The sequence below is a fragment of the Onychostoma macrolepis genome, chromosome 06 (assembly GCF_012432095.1).
Source record: "Onychostoma macrolepis isolate SWU-2019 chromosome 06, ASM1243209v1, whole genome shotgun sequence".
Lineage (NCBI taxonomy): Eukaryota > Metazoa > Chordata > Actinopteri > Cypriniformes > Cyprinidae > Onychostoma > Onychostoma macrolepis.
Window position 1 is genome coordinate 19,687,407 of NC_081160.1, and position 19,372 is coordinate 19,706,778.

Here is a 19,372-nt window from a genome sequence, read left to right on the forward strand (position 1 = left end):
CTTTCTCTAATGGGCTCAGCATGTTTATGTAGTTTTCTTAATATGTACTGCAGTTTGTACTTTCATTTGCCTCACACATTTTTTTTTTTAATCATCATCAGGTGGAAACGATTCATCCAGCATGTGCTGTGGTGGCTGAGCATATGAAGGCTCGAGAGCAGTGCATTCACACTCAAAGACAAGAGGCCCGCAACAGCAACAATATCACTGGTGAGCTCGCCCATCTGAATTATAATCCTCATTACTTTAGATCTCTTTATGTCCTTAATGTCTGTCCAGTTGCTGATTGGTCATAGTACATTTTTTGAGATGGGCATGATTTTTTGAGAGATTCATGATGAGCATGATTCTCAGACTGAGAGTGTTTCTGGTTGATTGGTGAGCTGAAAACTAGGTTTACAATTTTAAGCATTACACTTTCCTATATAGGCATAAAGGATGCAATTATGTGTAGAGATTTAGGAGATTAAAGGCAGTTATTCAAACAGAAGTTCAATTTTGGCTGCTGATGAAGGGTGAAGATCAGTAGAAAGGATCAATACAACTCCTTGCACTGTGCTTTCATTGTCAGTGATCAAAGGATAATGAATCATATTTTAGGCATGATTCTGTTCACTAAGGTTTTAAGATGCATTAAACGTAATATTTGTAGACAGAGGTTTACTGCTTTTCAGGGATATTGATTTTATGTCTTTTCATAACAGCTTAGTCAACTTTAGAAATAATCTGTAAAGCACTTTATGGATAAACATACATTTATGTTGTCTTTAAAAAAGTATATATATATATATATATATATATATATATATATATATATATATATATATATATATATATATATATTTCTGATTTAGGTCAATTTAATGGGCAATTTATTTAACTCTTCCAGTTATTCCAGTATGTGGTTTTCCTTTTTACTTTTGTTGATTTACATTATATTCGACAAAACAGAAATAAAATATAACGTTAGGTATATTAAATACAATAAAATAAAAAAAGTTAGACAAACAACAGTACAGATAGATAGATAGATAGATAGATAGATAGATAGATAGATAGATAGATAGATAGATAGATAGATAGATAGATAGATAGATAGTTCTTGGTCACATCGTGGTCATCTCCAATTTAAAAGGAGATGGCCTTTTAACACCTAAAAAGGCAGGATCTTTGTATAAAAATATCCATGGAAAACCTTAAATTTACCACTTGATTCATTGTACCTCCCATTGTTGAACAAAACTGAGTACACAGAATATGTATATAGTATAGTGTTTTCCATGAAGTCAGTGGTGACCTCTGTACCACCCTTAGTAAACCTAATGAAATTATTTCCATAAACAGGTTTGGACAGCCAAATGCTCTCAACACACATCACAGCAGCAGGAAAGCTGAAGCACATGAATATTTGCTGCTGTTTAATATTCAGATTTGTTTATTAAATATACACACTCTAAACACATTGGACACAGCCTTCTTTTATATGTAAATGAAACTCTTTTCAGCTTAGCTGCCTTCAAACTCTGGAAGGATTTGAGAATGACAGTAACTTATTGCACTAAACCCTTATAAATCCTCATATTAGCTGTAATTGTGTAGACTTTGAGCGGAATATCATTATCATTACTCACTGTTGGCATTTAAACTATATTTAGCAGAGTTTAAACTGATACACGGGATTATGAATTACACTGAAAATCGATGCTCCTGCATAGAGATTGTCTTTCCAGTCATTTTCACCACCACAAACTGTCCATAAAGAGGATTTGTCTTTGTAATGCAGCAAAATGATATTTCAAAAATCTTAACTGTGTATCTTCCAGTTTCTCAAGAGACTCTTATTTGACAGAGTAAGAGGTGACTCGAGCCCTGTCTCATATCTGCAAATAGAAGTGTAGAAATGAGAAAGCAGCCTCTGTGGGCATGACAAATGTTGATGAGACAAATTAATTTCTTAATTTAAGTTAGTGGAGCAAACATCATTTAAAAATTTATAATGCAAAACATAATGAGTTTCCTAAGATAATATGCAGTCAATAAGATGAATTGTTTCTGTTAAGAAACAATGAATAATAATTTATAATAACTGAGCACAAAATCAGCAAATTAGAATCATTTCTGAAGGATTTTGTGAAACTGAAGACTGGAGCAATGGCCTTGCCATCACAGGAAGAAAATTCGATTTTAAAATATATTCAAATAAAAAAACACTTATTTTAAATTGTAATAAATTGTAAGTGTATTTTCTGTCTAATTAAATAAATAATTTACAATTAATTATTTAAAAAATGTAAATTTTCATTATATATTTTAATATTAACATTGCTTTTTATAAGTACCCAATTTGTTTTTAGAGGACTCTTAAAAGTGTCAAATTGACATTTTGTGTATTATTCCTGTCTCCTGCCAGACTGTGCACTTTCTTGTTGTCAGACAATTAGCATTGTCATGACATACTTTCCTTCAGCTTTAGAGTAATTTATCACATTTATGCCTCAGGTGATTGTCTCAAAGCAAGCTGGCTGGAGAACTAATCCAGGATTAAGATAAATGAGAATTTTTCCAGGTATTAGGCATCCCTGGGCTGATATGCCGGTATAAGTGTCTCGTTTCCATCTTTGTCGAGCATTAGCGAGTGTGGTTCAGACATAATCAGAGGTTTTTAGAAGTCAGTATACCAGAATCAGTGCAGGTATAAGTGCTGCCCTTGACTTCTTAAAGGGGTCATATGATGCTATTTTAAAGATCATTATTTTGTGTATTTGGTGTTACAGAATATATTGGCATGCTTTAATGTTCAAAAAACACATTCTTTTTCAAATACTGTACATTTGTCACATCTCACACGGGGGAGCACGGGAACCAGGAACGAGGAGACGAGGAATTAGCAACACGGGAGTTTAATAAACACAATAGGGAAACAGATCACAGGCAGGGTTGACACTCGGGTTGACACTCAGGTTGACACTCACGTTGACGTTCAAAGACCGACAAACACTAACTGAAAGGACTGGGGTTTTAAAGACAGGACAATCAAGGAACTAAAGGAGACACACCTGGAATCAAATTAACCAATCAAGGGGAGACAGAAACTAGGTCACAGGGCACACATGGGGAGCAAAACACACACAAGACAGTCCAGGGACGTGACATTACTCCCCCCTCCCGGAAGGTGCGTCCTCGCACCGTGGAACAACAGAGGGGGGGGGAAACGGGTGGGAACCATGGCGGAGGCTCAGGAGGAGGACGGACCACCGGGAGGACCACCGCCTTCTTGGTGCAGGCACTGGGGGGCGCTCTGGCAGCGCGGTGCTGGACGGGACCAGCGGGGACTCTTGGAAGCGCCTTCGTGGCGCAGGCACTGGGGGGCACTTGCGAGGGGCCGGCACTGGCAGCGCGGAGATAGGGAGACGCTCTTGCAGCGCGGAGACAGGGAGGCGCTCTTGCAGCGCGGAGACAGGGAGGCGCTCTTGCAGCGCGGAGACAGGGAGGCGCTCTTGCAGCGCGGAGACAGGGAGGCGCTTGCAGCGCTGGAGACAGGAGGCGCTCTTGCAGCGGAGACAGGGAGGCGCCTTCTTGGTGTAGGCACTGGGGGGCGCTCGGAAGCGCTGTGCTGGACGGAACCAGCGGAGACTCTTGGGAGCGCCTTCTTGGCGCAGGCACTGGGGGCGCTGAAGCGCTGTGCTGGACGGAACCAGCGGAGACTCTTGGGAGCGCCTTCTTGGCGCAGGCACTGGGGGGCGCTCTGGAAGCGCTGTGCTGGACGGAACCAGCGGAGACTCTTGGGAGCGCCTTCTTGGCGCAGGCACTGGGGGCGCTCGAGCGCTGTGCTGGACGGAACCAGCGGAGACTCTTGGGAGCGCCTTCTTGGCGCAGGCACTGGGGGCGCTCGAAGCGCTGTGCTGGACGGAACCAGCGGAGACTCTAGAGGGCTCTTGCGAGGGCAGGCACTGGCGGGCTCTTGCGAGGGCAGGCACTGGCGGGCTCTTGCGAGGGCAGGCACTGGCGGGCTCTTGCGAGGGCAGGCACTGGCGGGCTCTTGCGAGGGCAGGCACTGGCGGGCTCTTGCGAGGGGCCGGCTCTGGCAGCGGAGATAGGGAGACGCTCTTGCAGCGCGGAGACAGGGAGGCGCTCTTGCAGCTGGAGACAGGGAGGCGCTCTTGCAGCGGAGACAGGGAGGCGCTCTTGCAGCTGGAGACAGGGAGGCGCTCTTGCAGCGCTGGAGACAGGGAGGCGCTCTTGCAGCTGGAGACAGGGAGGCGCCTTCTTGGTGCAGGCACTGGGGGCGCTGAAGCGCTGTGCTGGGCGGAACCAGCGGAGACTCTTGGGAGCGCCTTCTTGGCGCAGGCACTGGGGGCGCTGAAGCGCTGTGCTGGACGGAACCAGCGGAGACTCTTGGGAGCGCCTTCTTGGCGCAGGCACTGGGGGCGCTGAAGCGCTGTGCTGGACGGAACCAGCGGAGACTCTTGGGAGCGCCTTCTTGGCGCAGGCACTGGGGGCGCTCTGAAGCGCTGTGCTGGACGGAACCAGCGGAGACTCTTGGGAGCGCCTTCTTGGCGCAGGCACTGGGGGCGCTCGAGCGCTGTGCTGGACGGAACCAGCGGAGACTCTTGGGAGCGCCTTCTTGGCGCAGGCACTGGGGGCGCTGAAGCGCTGTGCTGGACGGAACCAGCGGAGACTCTAGAGGGCTCTTGCGAGGGCAGGCACTGGCGGGCTCTGCGAGGGCAGGCACTGGCGGGCTCTGCGAGGGCAGGCACTGGCGGGCTCTTGCGAGGGCAGGCACTGGCGGGCTCTTGCGAGGGCAGGCACTGGCGGGCTCTTGCGAGGGCCGGCTCTGGTGGGCTGCCATACTCTCTGCCGGCGGGCTTGCCATACTCTCTGCCGGCGGGCTTGCCATACTCTCTGCCGGCGGGTTTTCCTGGACCGCGAACGGCGGCTGGTGAAGGGAAACGCGTTGACCTCCAGATCCGTTTCCCAGTCCAGCAAATCCTCCTCCATGTCCAGCAGCCCCAGATAGATGATCAGCTCATCCTCAGCCGTGATGCAGGGGCGGAGCTCCACTCCGCGCCACACCGCCCACGGTTGGCTCCCTCGCGATGGGCACCGTCGCCGCTCTCGCACCTGATCTGACGTGTTGGGCTCAACTTCCGGGCGATCTTCCGCTCAGTCGCCGGCCGCTGGCTCGCAGATCGCGGCGGGGAATGGCTCTCCGTCATCGGTGGGCTCGGGCTGATGCTCCGTACCGCTGGGAGTTGGTGGGCTGGGCTCTGGGTCTGGAGTGGATCTGGCGAGATCATCCTCGGGAGAGACGGTGAGGGGTGATCCGTTTCTCACCAGAATCCACTCCACGGCGGCGAAATCCTCTCGAGGACCATCCTCGGACGACAGCGCTCTGCACGCGGTGTTCAGACTTGCGTTGTAGAATGAGCAGAGCGTGCCGTCCGGGTAGCTGGTGTCATTAGCTATCATCAGGAATAGTCTGGTGTGGTCCTCGAGAGATCGTTCCCCCTGCTCCAGCAGGAGGAGGAGGAATTCGGGCCGAACATAGGGATCCATAGATGCACAACGGAAAGAAAAAACACTGGGTAAAAACGGAAACAAAACGGAGGGTACAAACACGGAGGTTACTGTATAGGTCGGTCTTTCTGTCACATCTCACACGGGGGAGCACGGGAACCAGGAACGAGGAGACGAGGAATTAGCAACACGGGAGTTTAATAAACACAATAGGGAAACAGATCACAGGCAGGGTTGACACTCGGGTTGACACTCAGGTTGACACTCACGTTGACGTTCAAAGACCGACAAACACTAACTGAAAGGACTGGGGTTTTAAAGACAGGACAATCAAGGAACTAAAGGAGACACACCTGGAATCAAATTAACCAATCAAGGGGAGACAGAAACTAGGTCACAGGGCACACATGGGGAGCAAAACACACACAAGACAGTCCAGGGACGTGACAACATTATTGTAGTTCCTCTATGCCCCGCCTCTCTCAAAGGCATCGTTTTCTACAAAGCCCCTCCTTCCGATAAGCACAGTCTGCTCTGATTGGCCAGCTGACACAGTGAATTGTGATTGGCCGAACACTACAAGCACACGTCGGAAATGTAACGCCCCTTACCATAATCGCGAGCTTCAGCTTTCAAAGTAAATATAAAGACAGTTATTTGCAGTACACAAGCCGCGGCTAAGACAGCTGACTCCACTGTGATGTGACCCTGTCTCTCTCTCACACACACACACACACAATGCGATACTCTACACGGCGCAAAACTCCGCATTTGAACAGTCAATAGCAAATACTTAAACTAATAACAAAACATACTTACAGTCGCTGATTCAGAAGTGCCAGATTGTCAGAATTGACCCTTTTTTTTTTTTAGAAATAGCCTTCGTGCACAGCCAGTCTTGTACTCTCTTAGGTTCACAAAACTGTCGTCTATAAAATGCGTTGCATGGATTCGAACATTTGGGTTGTGCTGTTCTGTACTAAATAATCTTAATGATTCCTAACTGCATCTACTTCCGGAAGGCTGAATAAAGTGCTTTTGCTTTCGCACAGAAACACACAGCGTCTCCCTGACATGACTGCTTCAACACTACTGCGGTTACTGAAACCACACCTTCTTTCTTTGCGTGAACATTTGGGCGGCATTATGCACATATTTCCACATTGTGACGTAGACATGTGGGGGCGTGTTTTAATGAGGCGTTTTAGCCCGGTCTGGATCAGCCTTCTCTTTTAGATAGAATAAATCCTTTTGTGGACTTTGAGCTTTGTAACTCTGCAGATCTTATACATGCACAAACAGCAACATAACACACTAAAGAAAAGGAAAACAAGAAACCGCATCATATGACCCCTTTAATTGAAACCCATGTTTCTCTGCTTGTTGCTCCACATAGACTTTAATTAACACTGATCTTACGGAGAGGAGGAGGGCAGGCGCCATGTCCCTCTTTTGATGTATTACAGAGCGGCCTGAGCTTGACACTAAGTTAGAGAGGAAAGAGGCAGGGCAGGACTCAGTGGCCACTTCTTAACGGTCAGCCAATCAGGTGGGCGTTCAGTACAACATATTCTCCTGCATTCAATTATTGTCTATGGAGAGTAATAGGATATATTAAAAATAATGAGAAAATTATAGCATGAAAATGTTGAGAAACTGATTGAGAGAGAACCCATTCAGAGAGAAAAAGAAAATAGGAAAGATCAGTTCAGGTAACTGTAATATCTGTGATAATTAGATATCACATATGTCCTCCATTGTGTGGACCTTTCTGCCCCTCAACAGATTAAGCTAAAAAAAAAAAAACAATGACCTCAATTCTACTATTTAGAACATGTCAAGTTCTACAGGAAGTGATAGAAGAGCCCCTCTGTGAATTTACAATTAAATTATATTCATTCAGCAACTCCCAGAAAAAAAGATTGCCCTTGCACGCCACATTACACACAATGCATCTCTTGCCCTTTCCTCCCTTCCATCATCACTGGGAGAGGCATCATTTTCTATAGGGTGAAAATAAAAAGGATATTTCATGTGTTATCAAATACCAAAAAAACAGTAGCTTCTGTGATAGTGATGGGTTCAATGATTTGCTGTTATATAGTTCTCCAAATATCTTTATTTGAATAAAAATATGACTTGAAAGCATGTAGAATGCCATGTTCATTGCTACTATCATCCCGTCAAGCTCTTAAAAGGAATTGGGAATACTTTTTGATTGTTTTTTTAATACTAATTTATATTACTTTCAAAATGATAATATCAATAAAAGTGTATCTGCAATACTTATCTCCAAATGGGAACAAACAAGCTGACTTGAATTATTATAATATTTTTAATGTGCTTTGTTGTTTTATGGTATTATTTTCAAGCTGTGAATTAGATGTTTGGTGTTAGATTATGGCACATTGGTACATATTCATAGTAACCTTACCCAACAGATTATTTATAATAAAATAGAGAGTCCCTAAAGGCAAATACGGTTGTAAAAGGTAATAAAGGAAAGGAATATAAGACCGAAAAAACTTGAAAGATTTCTGATAAATAGCTATGAATCATATTAAAGTGAATTTGAGAGTCAAGGGAAAATAACATATTTCATATCAGGATTAATACATACTATCATATTAGTATAATACATTATGTTTTTACTTAGTGTCTGTGTCAATGCACTGAATGAATACACAGAGGAGGCACAGCCATTTAGCTGTATTTCAGTGAAATACACTACTGAGAACTCAATGCCATTATCAGTTTCAGTGTATTAGGTTGAATTATGTGTGAGATTATGTTGAGTCACAGTTCTGCTACACAACTAAGATTGATTCAGTTCCATTAATGCCATTAATTTATCCAATCCGTACCTATTAGAGCTTCAGATATACAGTATAGATACCTAGAAACTTCTGCAACAGCAGAATCTTAAAGATGTGCTTTTCAAAAATGATCTTCAATCATTTTACAAAAATGTCTATAAGTATTTGATAAAATTCTGCTTGTCCTGTCAGAGACAACACAAGCAGTCAGATGGCCTAGCCATAAAAAATAAATGCATAGCTTTTTTTTCCAGTAGTGCTTTGATAATACTTACATTAATGAGGTGGCATCAGGCCTTCAAAGTCTTTCTCATTCCTGTGGGGAGCAGTCCAGGCTTCCATAAATGTCTGTGCGTTCCAGAGAGTTACACACTTGTTCTTATATACTTTTCCATCTCTCCCTGTGATGTTCAGTCTTATCTCTCTCTCAAATATTTCTCCATTACTGCAAAGGCTGGTGTTTATGTCAGGTGTTGTTGTGGTTCTATGTGATCAATGAATAAATAATTTTAATAACTTATTATGATTATTATTATGTGCATAAAGTGAGAATATGGTGAAGAGAGATAAGTAGCTGTAAGAGGCAAGTGAGTAAAATTAGAAAAGCTGAACTGAAATTAATCAATTATTTAAGATCAAATGTATATAGTTGTGTGTAATTTTGTGATTTTGAAGCCCCCTACAGTTAAGTGGGTGAAAATCATTGTCGTAATTACACTCGTAATTACATGTGCATTTGTTGCTGCTGTAAAGCAACTTTGTACTCAACAAACTTACAGTGGCTGCATCTGAAATCACATGCTCTCTTGAGTAGGTACTTTTTTTTAATAAGTAATCACTTCCACAAAAGAGTATGTTCTATATAGCATGAATGTGTGTAGTGTGAATGTAATCTGGACGTACTATATTCGCTATATTGTGATTGTCACTTGACCTACCATATAGTACTATAGAGTAGGAAAGTATGCAATCTCATATGCAGAACAGACGTTGGGGAGGAGTGTTGGAAAGAAACAGCATCTGTTCCATTAGAATGATTTTGAAACTGATATTTCAAGGTTAAAAAAAAAAATCGAGTGGTTTTAAATCAGAAAATGGTTTAGGAATTTTTATATTATGCATTATTGTGGAACTGCTAGAAGTGAGCAACAGTTTTTCAGTGAGGATGAATCTGTTCTCCAATTAAATACCTATTTAGTTAAAATAATAAAATAAAAATAAAAAAACATTTAGTTTGTCAGTGTTTAGATATGAGCGTTAGGCCTATTTCAGTATTATTCTATTATAGAATATATATAATTTATTATTTAAAATTGTTTAACTTTTTATTTTAATTTGTTTTAATAATTGTATGTGTTTTTGTTATAAGTTTGTAAGCAAATAAAATTTAGAACAAAAAATTCTATTTAATTAATTAATTTTTTTGTTTTAGTTTTAAAACTTTTAGTAATTAAATGGAATTTAAGTTAGTTGCCATGGCAACATTTCTAATTTAATTTATTTATTTATATATAATATGTATACTTATTTTATTTCAGCTTTATTTGAAATATTGAAAATCATTTTCACAGTTTTAGTGAACATTAACAACATTAGTGTACTGTATGTGTGTATAATATACTGAGGATATAGATCTGCGAGCAGTGGAAATAAGATCGGTTTCTTAGATGTGGCAGTCTTATTTATGTAGTCATGACCAAATATGATCCCTGTGGCTCTCATTATGCTCAGAATCTTCTTCGTTCATCCAGCTTCGGTTTCCACAGTTCTCTTATATTCCTCAGACAGATGCTCACCCGTGAAGAGTGGAGATGCCTAGCTTATCTAAACCTTTTTATCAATTCTATGTGTGAGTGTCTATGCCCTTTATCACTCTCCTTTGCCATCTTAATGCCCATCATCTGCTTTTCATTTGCTTCTCTATCTATCTATCTATCTATCTAGTTAATAGTGAGAACTGGACCTTAAAATAAAGTGTGACCGATCTGTTTATTAGTTATTTATTTGTTTTTGTGTATTTCAGGATGTCGTACTAAGTGGGATGAATTTTGGTGTTGGAACAAGGCAGAGGTCGGACAGGTTGTCAACGTCTCCTGTTATGAAGTATCTCAGTTCTTCGCGATTAATCGTGGTAAGCTACTGCTATTCCATGCAGCTTTATATATATATATATATATATATATATATTTATTTTTTATTATTTAATTTTTTTTACTGTGGCTGTTATCAAATAGCAGTGAGAACAAAGATCATTTTTGAGACTGAATTTATTGGCTGAATAAAATTACGTGGATTAGATGAGTTGGTAGATTCTCACAGTGGTGGTCCAGGAGCTTTTTGTCTGTGCAAACCACATAGCCAATATTATGAGTACCCTAAGAAGCTGTCATCACATAATTTTAAACCACTTCCCAAAATCACACACATTCATCTTTTACAGCACATTCCATGCCAGATCATACCTTTTGGTTGGTCTCTTGTGCACTCAGGCACAGCGATTGGAGACACAAACTGCTTAACAGTCTTTTCTGATGCACCAACCCAGGGCAATAAAAGTGACAAGGCAAACACACAGAGAGAAACATCATGAGTGCTCTGTAAATTCATAGCTAGAGCTCTGAATATCCGGATATCATAAACTCCGTTAATAGTTGCTAAGGGACACCGAGTGTATTTGTTTTCACAGGTTGAGTAAATATTACAGTTATTTCTCAATGTTTTTCTAACATGTGAGCAAGCAAATTGTACTCATGATGGATTTTAAGTGTTGTCTACAGGAAATTGGCTGCACATTTTACAGACTACTGTTACTGTACATGTCAGAGGTCCTAATCTGTCACAAGATGACAGTTTTTAAGCAATTTTACCATCTTAAATGCAAAACTGCCATACGACTTGACATAGTCACCACCATTCTAGATGTTGGATGGGTTATTTTAGTTATGAGGAGCAGGATTTGGGGCAATGAGATATAATTCTGGGCAGAGCAGCCCAGAGGACAATAAAGTGTAACTTTATTGTGTTGCATTAGGACACACTGAAAAAAGTGAAACAACGGTGGCATTTATTTTAAGTGCATTTTTATATTTGTCTAATGGAAATCATAGTTTTATTCATTTTTTTTTTTACTTCAGTTTTGTCCACTCCCCATGGAAAAAAATTGGAAACAATTTTGTTTAAATAGTATTTTGGGAGTGTTAATGTTATACAGACTATACAGGCTAGCTTTACTGACAGCAGAAATTATTGTGGGTTTTATTAATTTTTCTGGAGTTTATTTTGTTTTATTAATTAATTTTTGTTGGTACATAATAGAAAATATGATGCATATTTTGTAGAGGTTGACATTATTTATAGTAAACTAAATGAAACATTGTAAAAATAACAAATCATTTTTACATCTTAAGTGAAAATTTTGTTTTCATACAGCTTATTTAGCTTTTGTTTACGGTGATATCAGGTTGTAATGTTAGGGAGTTACAGTTAAAACCCAAGGACCAGGTGTGTTGAAGGAAGACCAGGAGTCAGAGATGCGATTAATTAAAGAAAAATTTACTGAAGAAAATAGTTTGCAGTTTCATCAGCAGAAGTCGTTCGTTGGCCGCTCTGCTTTACAATTCATAAACACCAGCAATTATACCCCAACAGAGGTTGCTAATTGCGTCAATGCCTAAGTCATCAAAATTCTGATTAGTTCTAAAACCTAGATAAACTTAGACAATTTCCACAAATGGACACAAGCTTGAAGCATATCTTCTCATGACTATTTTGGTGACAAGTGATCAGAGGTCAGACGCAATACGTCTCTCCAAAGACATATATCTGATACGCTGGACATCGGCAGCTGAACGTTTGTCCAGGGACTGTCTGCGCTTCTCCCTGTTGGTCACAAAACCAAGCTTCTGCTATGGCCATTCCAGTCCTCTGACCTGAACCCTATAGAATATGAGTGGAGTGAACTGAAGAGAAGCACCAACATGGAGCTGGGAATCTAAAGGGTCTGGAGTGATTTTGGATGAAGGAATGGTCTCTGATCGTCAGGTGTTTTCTAACCTCATCAGGCATTATAGGTATTGAATAAAAGGGCGCCGTTTATTGTGGACAATGTGTATTAGAGAAAAGAGGATTTTTGTGATTTCTTTAAAAATAAAAGATCAAAAAGATTAACAATGCAGATTCATTTTCACAGCCGCCTTTGATCATATTTACCAAGGGTACCGATATTTTTAGCCCGGTACACACCAAGCCGACGCCGACAAACTAGTGGCGACGAAAGCGGACTGCAGGGTCGGCTCACGTCGGCAGCGTCTGGGTTCAAAGTTGCCCTGACACACCAAGCCGACGCTCGACACCCGACGGCCAAGTAGCACGTCCGTTCTGCGCCTTTCTCGCTCACTGGTTCGCCAGCTGAACAGCCAATCAGAATGATCAAATGGTCCGACTGACCGACGAGCTCCTATGCCGATTCAACATGTCGAATCGGCCGAAAAAAAGCCGACGAGGACTAACTTCAGCCGATGGTGCAGAACACACTGAGAAAACTTATGCCGAGTTCACACTGCACGATTTTAGCCCGATTTTTCACTCGCCGACAGGTTGATTAATCGCCGACAAATGCCCGACATCGGAGGCAAATCGGAGCTCGTTCACGCGAGTGACAATCGCGCAGTGTGAATTACCAAAGACGCGATCTGAGGGAATCGCCGACACGTCGCCGACGCCCGGGAAATATTTGGCATGCTAAATATCTGGAGCTGTCTGCGATTCACAATCACTCTGTGTGCAATGATTTCTGACTGAAAACTACATCACGATGACCTTCAGCCAATGAGAGACAAAGATATAGGGCAGAGGGAAGTTCCTTGAGGAGTTATCAGTATTTTAATTTGTACAATTATATCATACAGAAACAAGCACAAAGGCTTGACCAGCCGCAATATCATAACAGTTACTGCAAATTATTATTTACCACTCTTTGCAGAACACAATCCCTGTTCCCTGCATCTCCCTCCTGCATAATCTGTTGTTGTTTTTGTAGCTGGAAATCAGCACACAGACCATTTGAGGGCTATATTGTTTTAATACTTCCAGTCTAGCTCGAGAACAACGGGCTGACGCACGCAGGTTCTCGCGTTATTTCCTTATCACTTCTCGCGTGTGTTTTGTTGTGAAACGTAGTTTGCGGATCAGACAAGAGTTGTCGGCGATTCTTCCTATTGTGAAATCGTGCAATGTGAAAGCCCCTGTCGTTCCTCAAATCTTACCCTGGAGGTACATTCCACTGCAGAGTTTAGCTCCAACCCTGATCAAACTCACCTGTCTGTGATTTTCTAATGATCCTGAAGACGTTGATTAGCATGTTCAGGTGTGTTTGATTAGGGTTACAGCTAAACTCTGCGGGAAATTGGATCTCATGGTCCAGATTTGAGGAGCCCTGCTCTAGACAATACTCAGCGATCTGAACAGGATCTGAGTGGGTGTTATGTAGTGTGTGCAATGGCTCTCAGGTGAGCGTGTGATTGTTGACAGCTGTGTGATCAGTGCATTCAGCTGTGTATGTGCAATCGGTGCAATGGATGATGGGAACTGTAGTCCGGAGTGACATGTAACAGTCTGTGTGGTGTAAGAGTCAATATGAAGGAAGGGCGACCTCTGATGGCGAGTGGACAGAAAGACTATGAACCGGATTCGTGACAGTCACGTTCGTCTAGGTTTTTGTTCATGTTTCATGTTTTCAGTTCAAGTATTTTTAGTCATGTCTTTTACTTCAGTTTCAGTCATGTTTGACATTTGTTGTGTATGTCATGTGATTAGTATGCCATAGCCTTATATTTAAGCCCTCATGTTTGCCACATTTCCTAGTCATGTACTGATCATATGTTAAGCTGTTCTGTGTTATTTTTAATTATTTGTTTTACATCTAGAAATTATTTAATATGCATGTTTGTTGGATCCTACTGCCAGCTACAATACACTATGCTTCTAAAAATCAAAAATTAAAAAAATGATACTAATATGATAAACATCAACTGTCCTGTAAGACACTTCTCTCATTTTGATTAAATAAACTGTAGTCACTCTTAAAAATGTTTAGCAAGAAAAAGGTATGATGAGGAATGATAGAAAAACTCGCCTAAAATAAGCTCATACTTTTGAATGTATTTGCATAGCACACTTCATTTGGACTATGCCTTAGTTAACACTGTAAGGCTTGATATCACAGCTAACCTATAACCTTCTGTCTCCTCACCTACACTTATCTTGGCCATTCTGAAGGCCTGCTAAGTGGGTGGTTCAGTGCTAGCTTGCCAATGGGAGTTCTTTCCACCCGCTGTTTCTAGCATTACCATAAAGTGGAGTTCATAATGTACCGTAAGTCTCCCTGAAGCCACAGTGGGGGAAGACAGAGTAGTGAGGACCTGACCGCTGATGCTTTCTGTGCTGGAGATGTCAGGCATTGGCCTAGAGGAATTGAAGAGATGGAACAACCAGCGCTAACAGCCACCGCTATAATGCCTGCTTTAACCCGCTTTGATTTTTAATATTTTTATTATTTCCTTGGCACATTTTCAGCAAGATTTGGAACGGAGAGATGTAGATATCTGCAGGTCCATTGTGTATTTACGTATTCATAGAGGTGTGTGGGGGGATGGAAGAACAGCATGATGCAGATAGCAGTTGTGTCATGAGTGTTGATTTTTCTTAGCCTCCACAACCTTTGTATTGATTTCTCAAAAGCCCTGGAGCAGATATGCTGGGTTCATGATTTTTTAAAGTTTTTCAATGCCAATCTGCGTAACTTATGTGTATCTCCTATTTCCTATGGTGCACTGAAAAAACAATCTAATTTGTTACAGCCACATTTTTGACTGCATAGAGAATTATATTCTTTGAAAGCAAATAAAGTTTAGAAACACAATTTTGTAAATCACAAATAACATAATATCAGACAAGTTAATAAGAAAATCTGTTTTCAAATTTTTTCAGGGTACCATACTTAAAATATTTTCTCCAGACATGTTTTTTTTTGCTTTTTACTGAAGGAGTGGATCACAGATCTACAATGGCCTTCATAATAATATTAATTATAATATTTCTTGAATAATTATTAATCAAAGTTACAATTATGCATGTTAGAGAATAAGTTGAATATGGCTTTAGTCTGCCTTTTTACTCTCTAAGAAGCTGCTCTCCTTGTGTGTGTGACTATGCCCGATAAGGTTTAGGGTTGAGACAACCTTGAAGTAAGATAAGTGTTTTTCTGCGTATGTGTGTTAGTGCCTGTCTGTACCGTTAGGCCTTTAACTGAAAATTGAGTGTTTAATCTTGTCATTTTACATTATTGACACTATTTTCCTGTTCTGATATTGGAAAGTTGCTTTGACACAATCTGTATTTTTAAAAGCGCTATACAAATAAAGGTGACTTGACTTGACGTTTTTGAGGTTTGTGTTTGGATTATTGTACGGTTGGAAGATCCAAACATGGCCCATTATAAGATTTCTAACAGAATCAGTCACTGTTGATTTTTTTTATCTGTTGGTATTTGATAGAATCCATGATGCCATGTGTCTAAACAAGTTGTCCAGGACCTCCAGAAGAAATATAGTCCCACAACATCAAAAATACAGCAGTATATTTCATTGTACACATGGGGTACATTTTATTTTACCCATCTTGAGTGTTTGCTGCTAAAAAGCTCATTTTTTTAGTTTCATCTGACCATAGAAGCCAGTCCTATTTGAATTTCCAGTCGTGTCTGATAACTGAATATGCTGGAGTAGTTTGTTTTTGGATGAGCTAGGAGAATTTTTCTTGAAACCCTGTTGGTGCTGTTTGAATTTTTTTTTTAAGGTTTTCTGACCCCGAGACTCAACTATTTTCTGCAATTCTCCAGCTGTGGTCCTTGGAGAGTCTTTAGCCACTCAAACTCTCCTTCTCACCGTGCATTAGGACGATATAGACACACGTCCTCTTCCAGGCAGTTTCGTAACATTTTATGTTGGAAATTCTTAATTATTGCCCTGATGGTGGAAATGGGAATTTTCACTGCTCTAGCTCTTTTCTTAAAGCCACTTCACTAATTTGTGAAGCTCTATTATCCTTTGCTGCACATCAGAAATATATTATTTGGTTTTTCTCATTGTGATGGATGATTAAGGGAATTTGGGCTTTGTTTTCCCTCCTGTTTATATTTCTGTGAAACAGGAAGCCATGGCTGGATAATTTCATGTTCATAATCACCCTGGAGTGCTCAAAATTGTGAATATGAATGGGAATATACTTCAGAGATATTTTACTCATAAGAATTTCTAGGGGTGCCAATAATTGTGTCCAATGTGTATTTGAAAAAAAACATTTATTTCATAATGATATTTCCCCCCATTTTAAATTCATATTATCCAATGAAAGGTTAAAAAATTTAAAATAAAAAGGATTAACAATGCAGATTAATTTTCACAGCCTGCTTTGATCATATTTACCAAGGGTGCCGATATTTTTTTTCCATGACTGTGTGTGTGTATATATATATATATATATATATATATATATATATATATATATATATATTAAATTCAAATAAATTAGAAAAATATTTATGTTTGGGTCAGATTAAGGTTAATTTAAAATAAATGTATATAATTGTTAAAAATGTGTTTAAAATCATGTATGCTCACATATTCTGTTAGTAATCACCTCATTTGGCTGACCCTTTGAGCCTTTGCTTTATCTCACTTTATCTCTTTGCAATTGGACACTGCACTTACAGAATAAATTAATCACGGATGACTGGGCATTTCTACAACTTAAACACTAACATAACCCTCTTGTACACACAGACTGAATAGAATCAGATTTATCTGGTTGACCAAATTTTTATGTGTCCCTGAGTGACAGGTGACCTGACTTCTTGTATAATCCAATCAAAAGTCTGGAAGATCCAACTTCTCATGCTAGTTTATTTTGCAATCAGAGAGAGAACAATGGATTCTCAGTACTGCTCAATGCTCAAATGGACCATTTCTTCTCAAGAATGATAAAAAATAATAATGGAGAGAGAGATAGAGAGAGTGAGAGAGAGGACATTCATCTTGATCTACTCTCTCGGCATGCAGTGTAAGGGTTAGAGTTTGAGTTAGATTAGGGTTTGAGTTGCATTAAAACCCAGAGGTTGTTATGTTCAAGGGTTGCAAGAGAAAGAGGTCTTTGATTTACTGCTTGCATTGAACCATTGGACCCTTATTGTTTTTGTGTACAACCAAATTCTAGTGCTCCCAAACCAATTCAGGTTTAAGAGGTTTGGTCAAAGTGAGTGCAGTTTTTTGTTTTTGTTTTTTTTCAAAGAAAACCTCTATAGCTTGTGTTTCAAAGAAAAAAGCACATTTCAGATTCCTCAGATTAACAATTTCAGACTCCTATTGCAATTTCACATGCTCTTTATGATTCTGTCTGTTAGCCTATATTATAACCATAGACTGGGGCACAATCTCATTATATTGTGACATACAGTAAATCCTATGCTGGAGAATGCATAAAAACTGTGTATAAACCTAATTGGTTTGATCCATCTGAGCTCTCTATCCACATACTTTATCTAAATATCATGAAATGCAACAAAATGTATAAGCAGAGTAATAAAAACATAATCCTTTTTCTGTAAAATGTTAATGAGAGGAAGGACCTGTGGATTACTGTAGCAGAGACAATGTCATCCTTAGTAATTAAGATTATGAATGTTTGTACAGTAGCTTTAGAGCATTTTACAATGTGGTATAATATGTAGAACAAATAAAACATCTGCTTCATTTTTGTGACTAATTAAAGGGGGCAATGTAGGCAATGTAATGAGCAGCTGTTGCAGTCTGGTGTTTTACAAGTTTCTATTTACCAAATGATGTGACCAGGGTTTGAAATTAACACCCGCCAACCTGCCAAGTGCGGGTAAAAATCAGCTGTGGTGGGTCACTAGCCAATTTGGCGGGTTACTTTTCGTAAGTTATGCTCACTCATTAATTTCTTGGGGAAGTTCGTGCAAGCCAAATCTGTGCAGGTTTAGCGCAAAAACTGAACTCGTGAGACATTATGACATTATCGAGTATATTGCAAAAACTCATTCGCGACTACGTGATGAAATGTGGTTAGACTAATTAAGTGCGCATGCGCATGTAGAGTGATTCATGATTCACTGCTGCATGATTCAGTCTATTAATATGCATTAAGAATGATCACATAATTCAAGATAAGGGGGCAGAAAATGTATATATTTATATCCATTCATATAGTTGATCAATATCACACGAAGAGTGCCGTTTTTTTGTTTTGCGTCTCTGAGCAACATGGCGGTGTTTCGTTCCTGAATGAATCAACCGTTTAAATGATTCGGTTCAATCGCAGTGACTTACTTATTAACAGTGACTTGCTGCCACCTATTGGCGGTTTTAATTTTACATAAGTATCTTTTCATTTTTAAAATAATTTCAAATATCAGTATTCAACATTTCATGTTTAAAATATCAAAACTTTATTTATGCATTTGTAACTGCAGGTTAAAGCATTCTATGTCCCTCTAAGCTGCATTAACATGTGAAAATACATCTAAATGCCATAAACTTCTGCAAAGATGAATTTTCTTGATACTGATTTCATTTGTTTAGTAACAGCCTAAATGTATATATTATAATTGATTGATTAAATGTAAGAATTTGACTCAAAAGATGATGCACACTTTTAGAATAAATGGCTTTATAAAGGTAAAAATGCCCATAAAAGGTTAAAATCAGTTTAAACTTATTGGAAAAGATTAATTTCTATCACTGCTTTGAACTGACCACACAGAATATGAAAAACATCAAAAACTATAGGAGTCAGCTGTCCACGGTAGTCCTTAAAATATCAGCACAATAACACACTCAGAAAAATATAGTCTAATTATCTTTATCGATAAAATCCCAGAAAATATTGAGATATTATTTTTTTCGTCAATATCGCACACCCTAAGTACTGACACAAAATTATTTGCAGAGGTCGCTTTGTCACGT

General features: G+C 40.0%; 1 protein-coding gene across 2 annotated transcripts in view; it reads left to right on the forward strand.

Moving 5' to 3' along the window:
* Positions 1-19,372, forward strand: part of ghrhrb (growth hormone releasing hormone receptor b) — a 34,915-nt gene that overhangs the window by 4,984 nt on the left and 10,559 nt on the right. For both annotated transcript variants that reach the window (XM_058778993.1, XM_058778992.1), the window contains exons 2-3: positions 102-210; positions 10,357-10,464. In XM_058778993.1, coding sequence (XP_058634976.1) covers positions 102-210; positions 10,357-10,464 — 217 coding nt within the window. The remainder of the gene's footprint in view (positions 1-101; positions 211-10,356; positions 10,465-19,372) is intronic.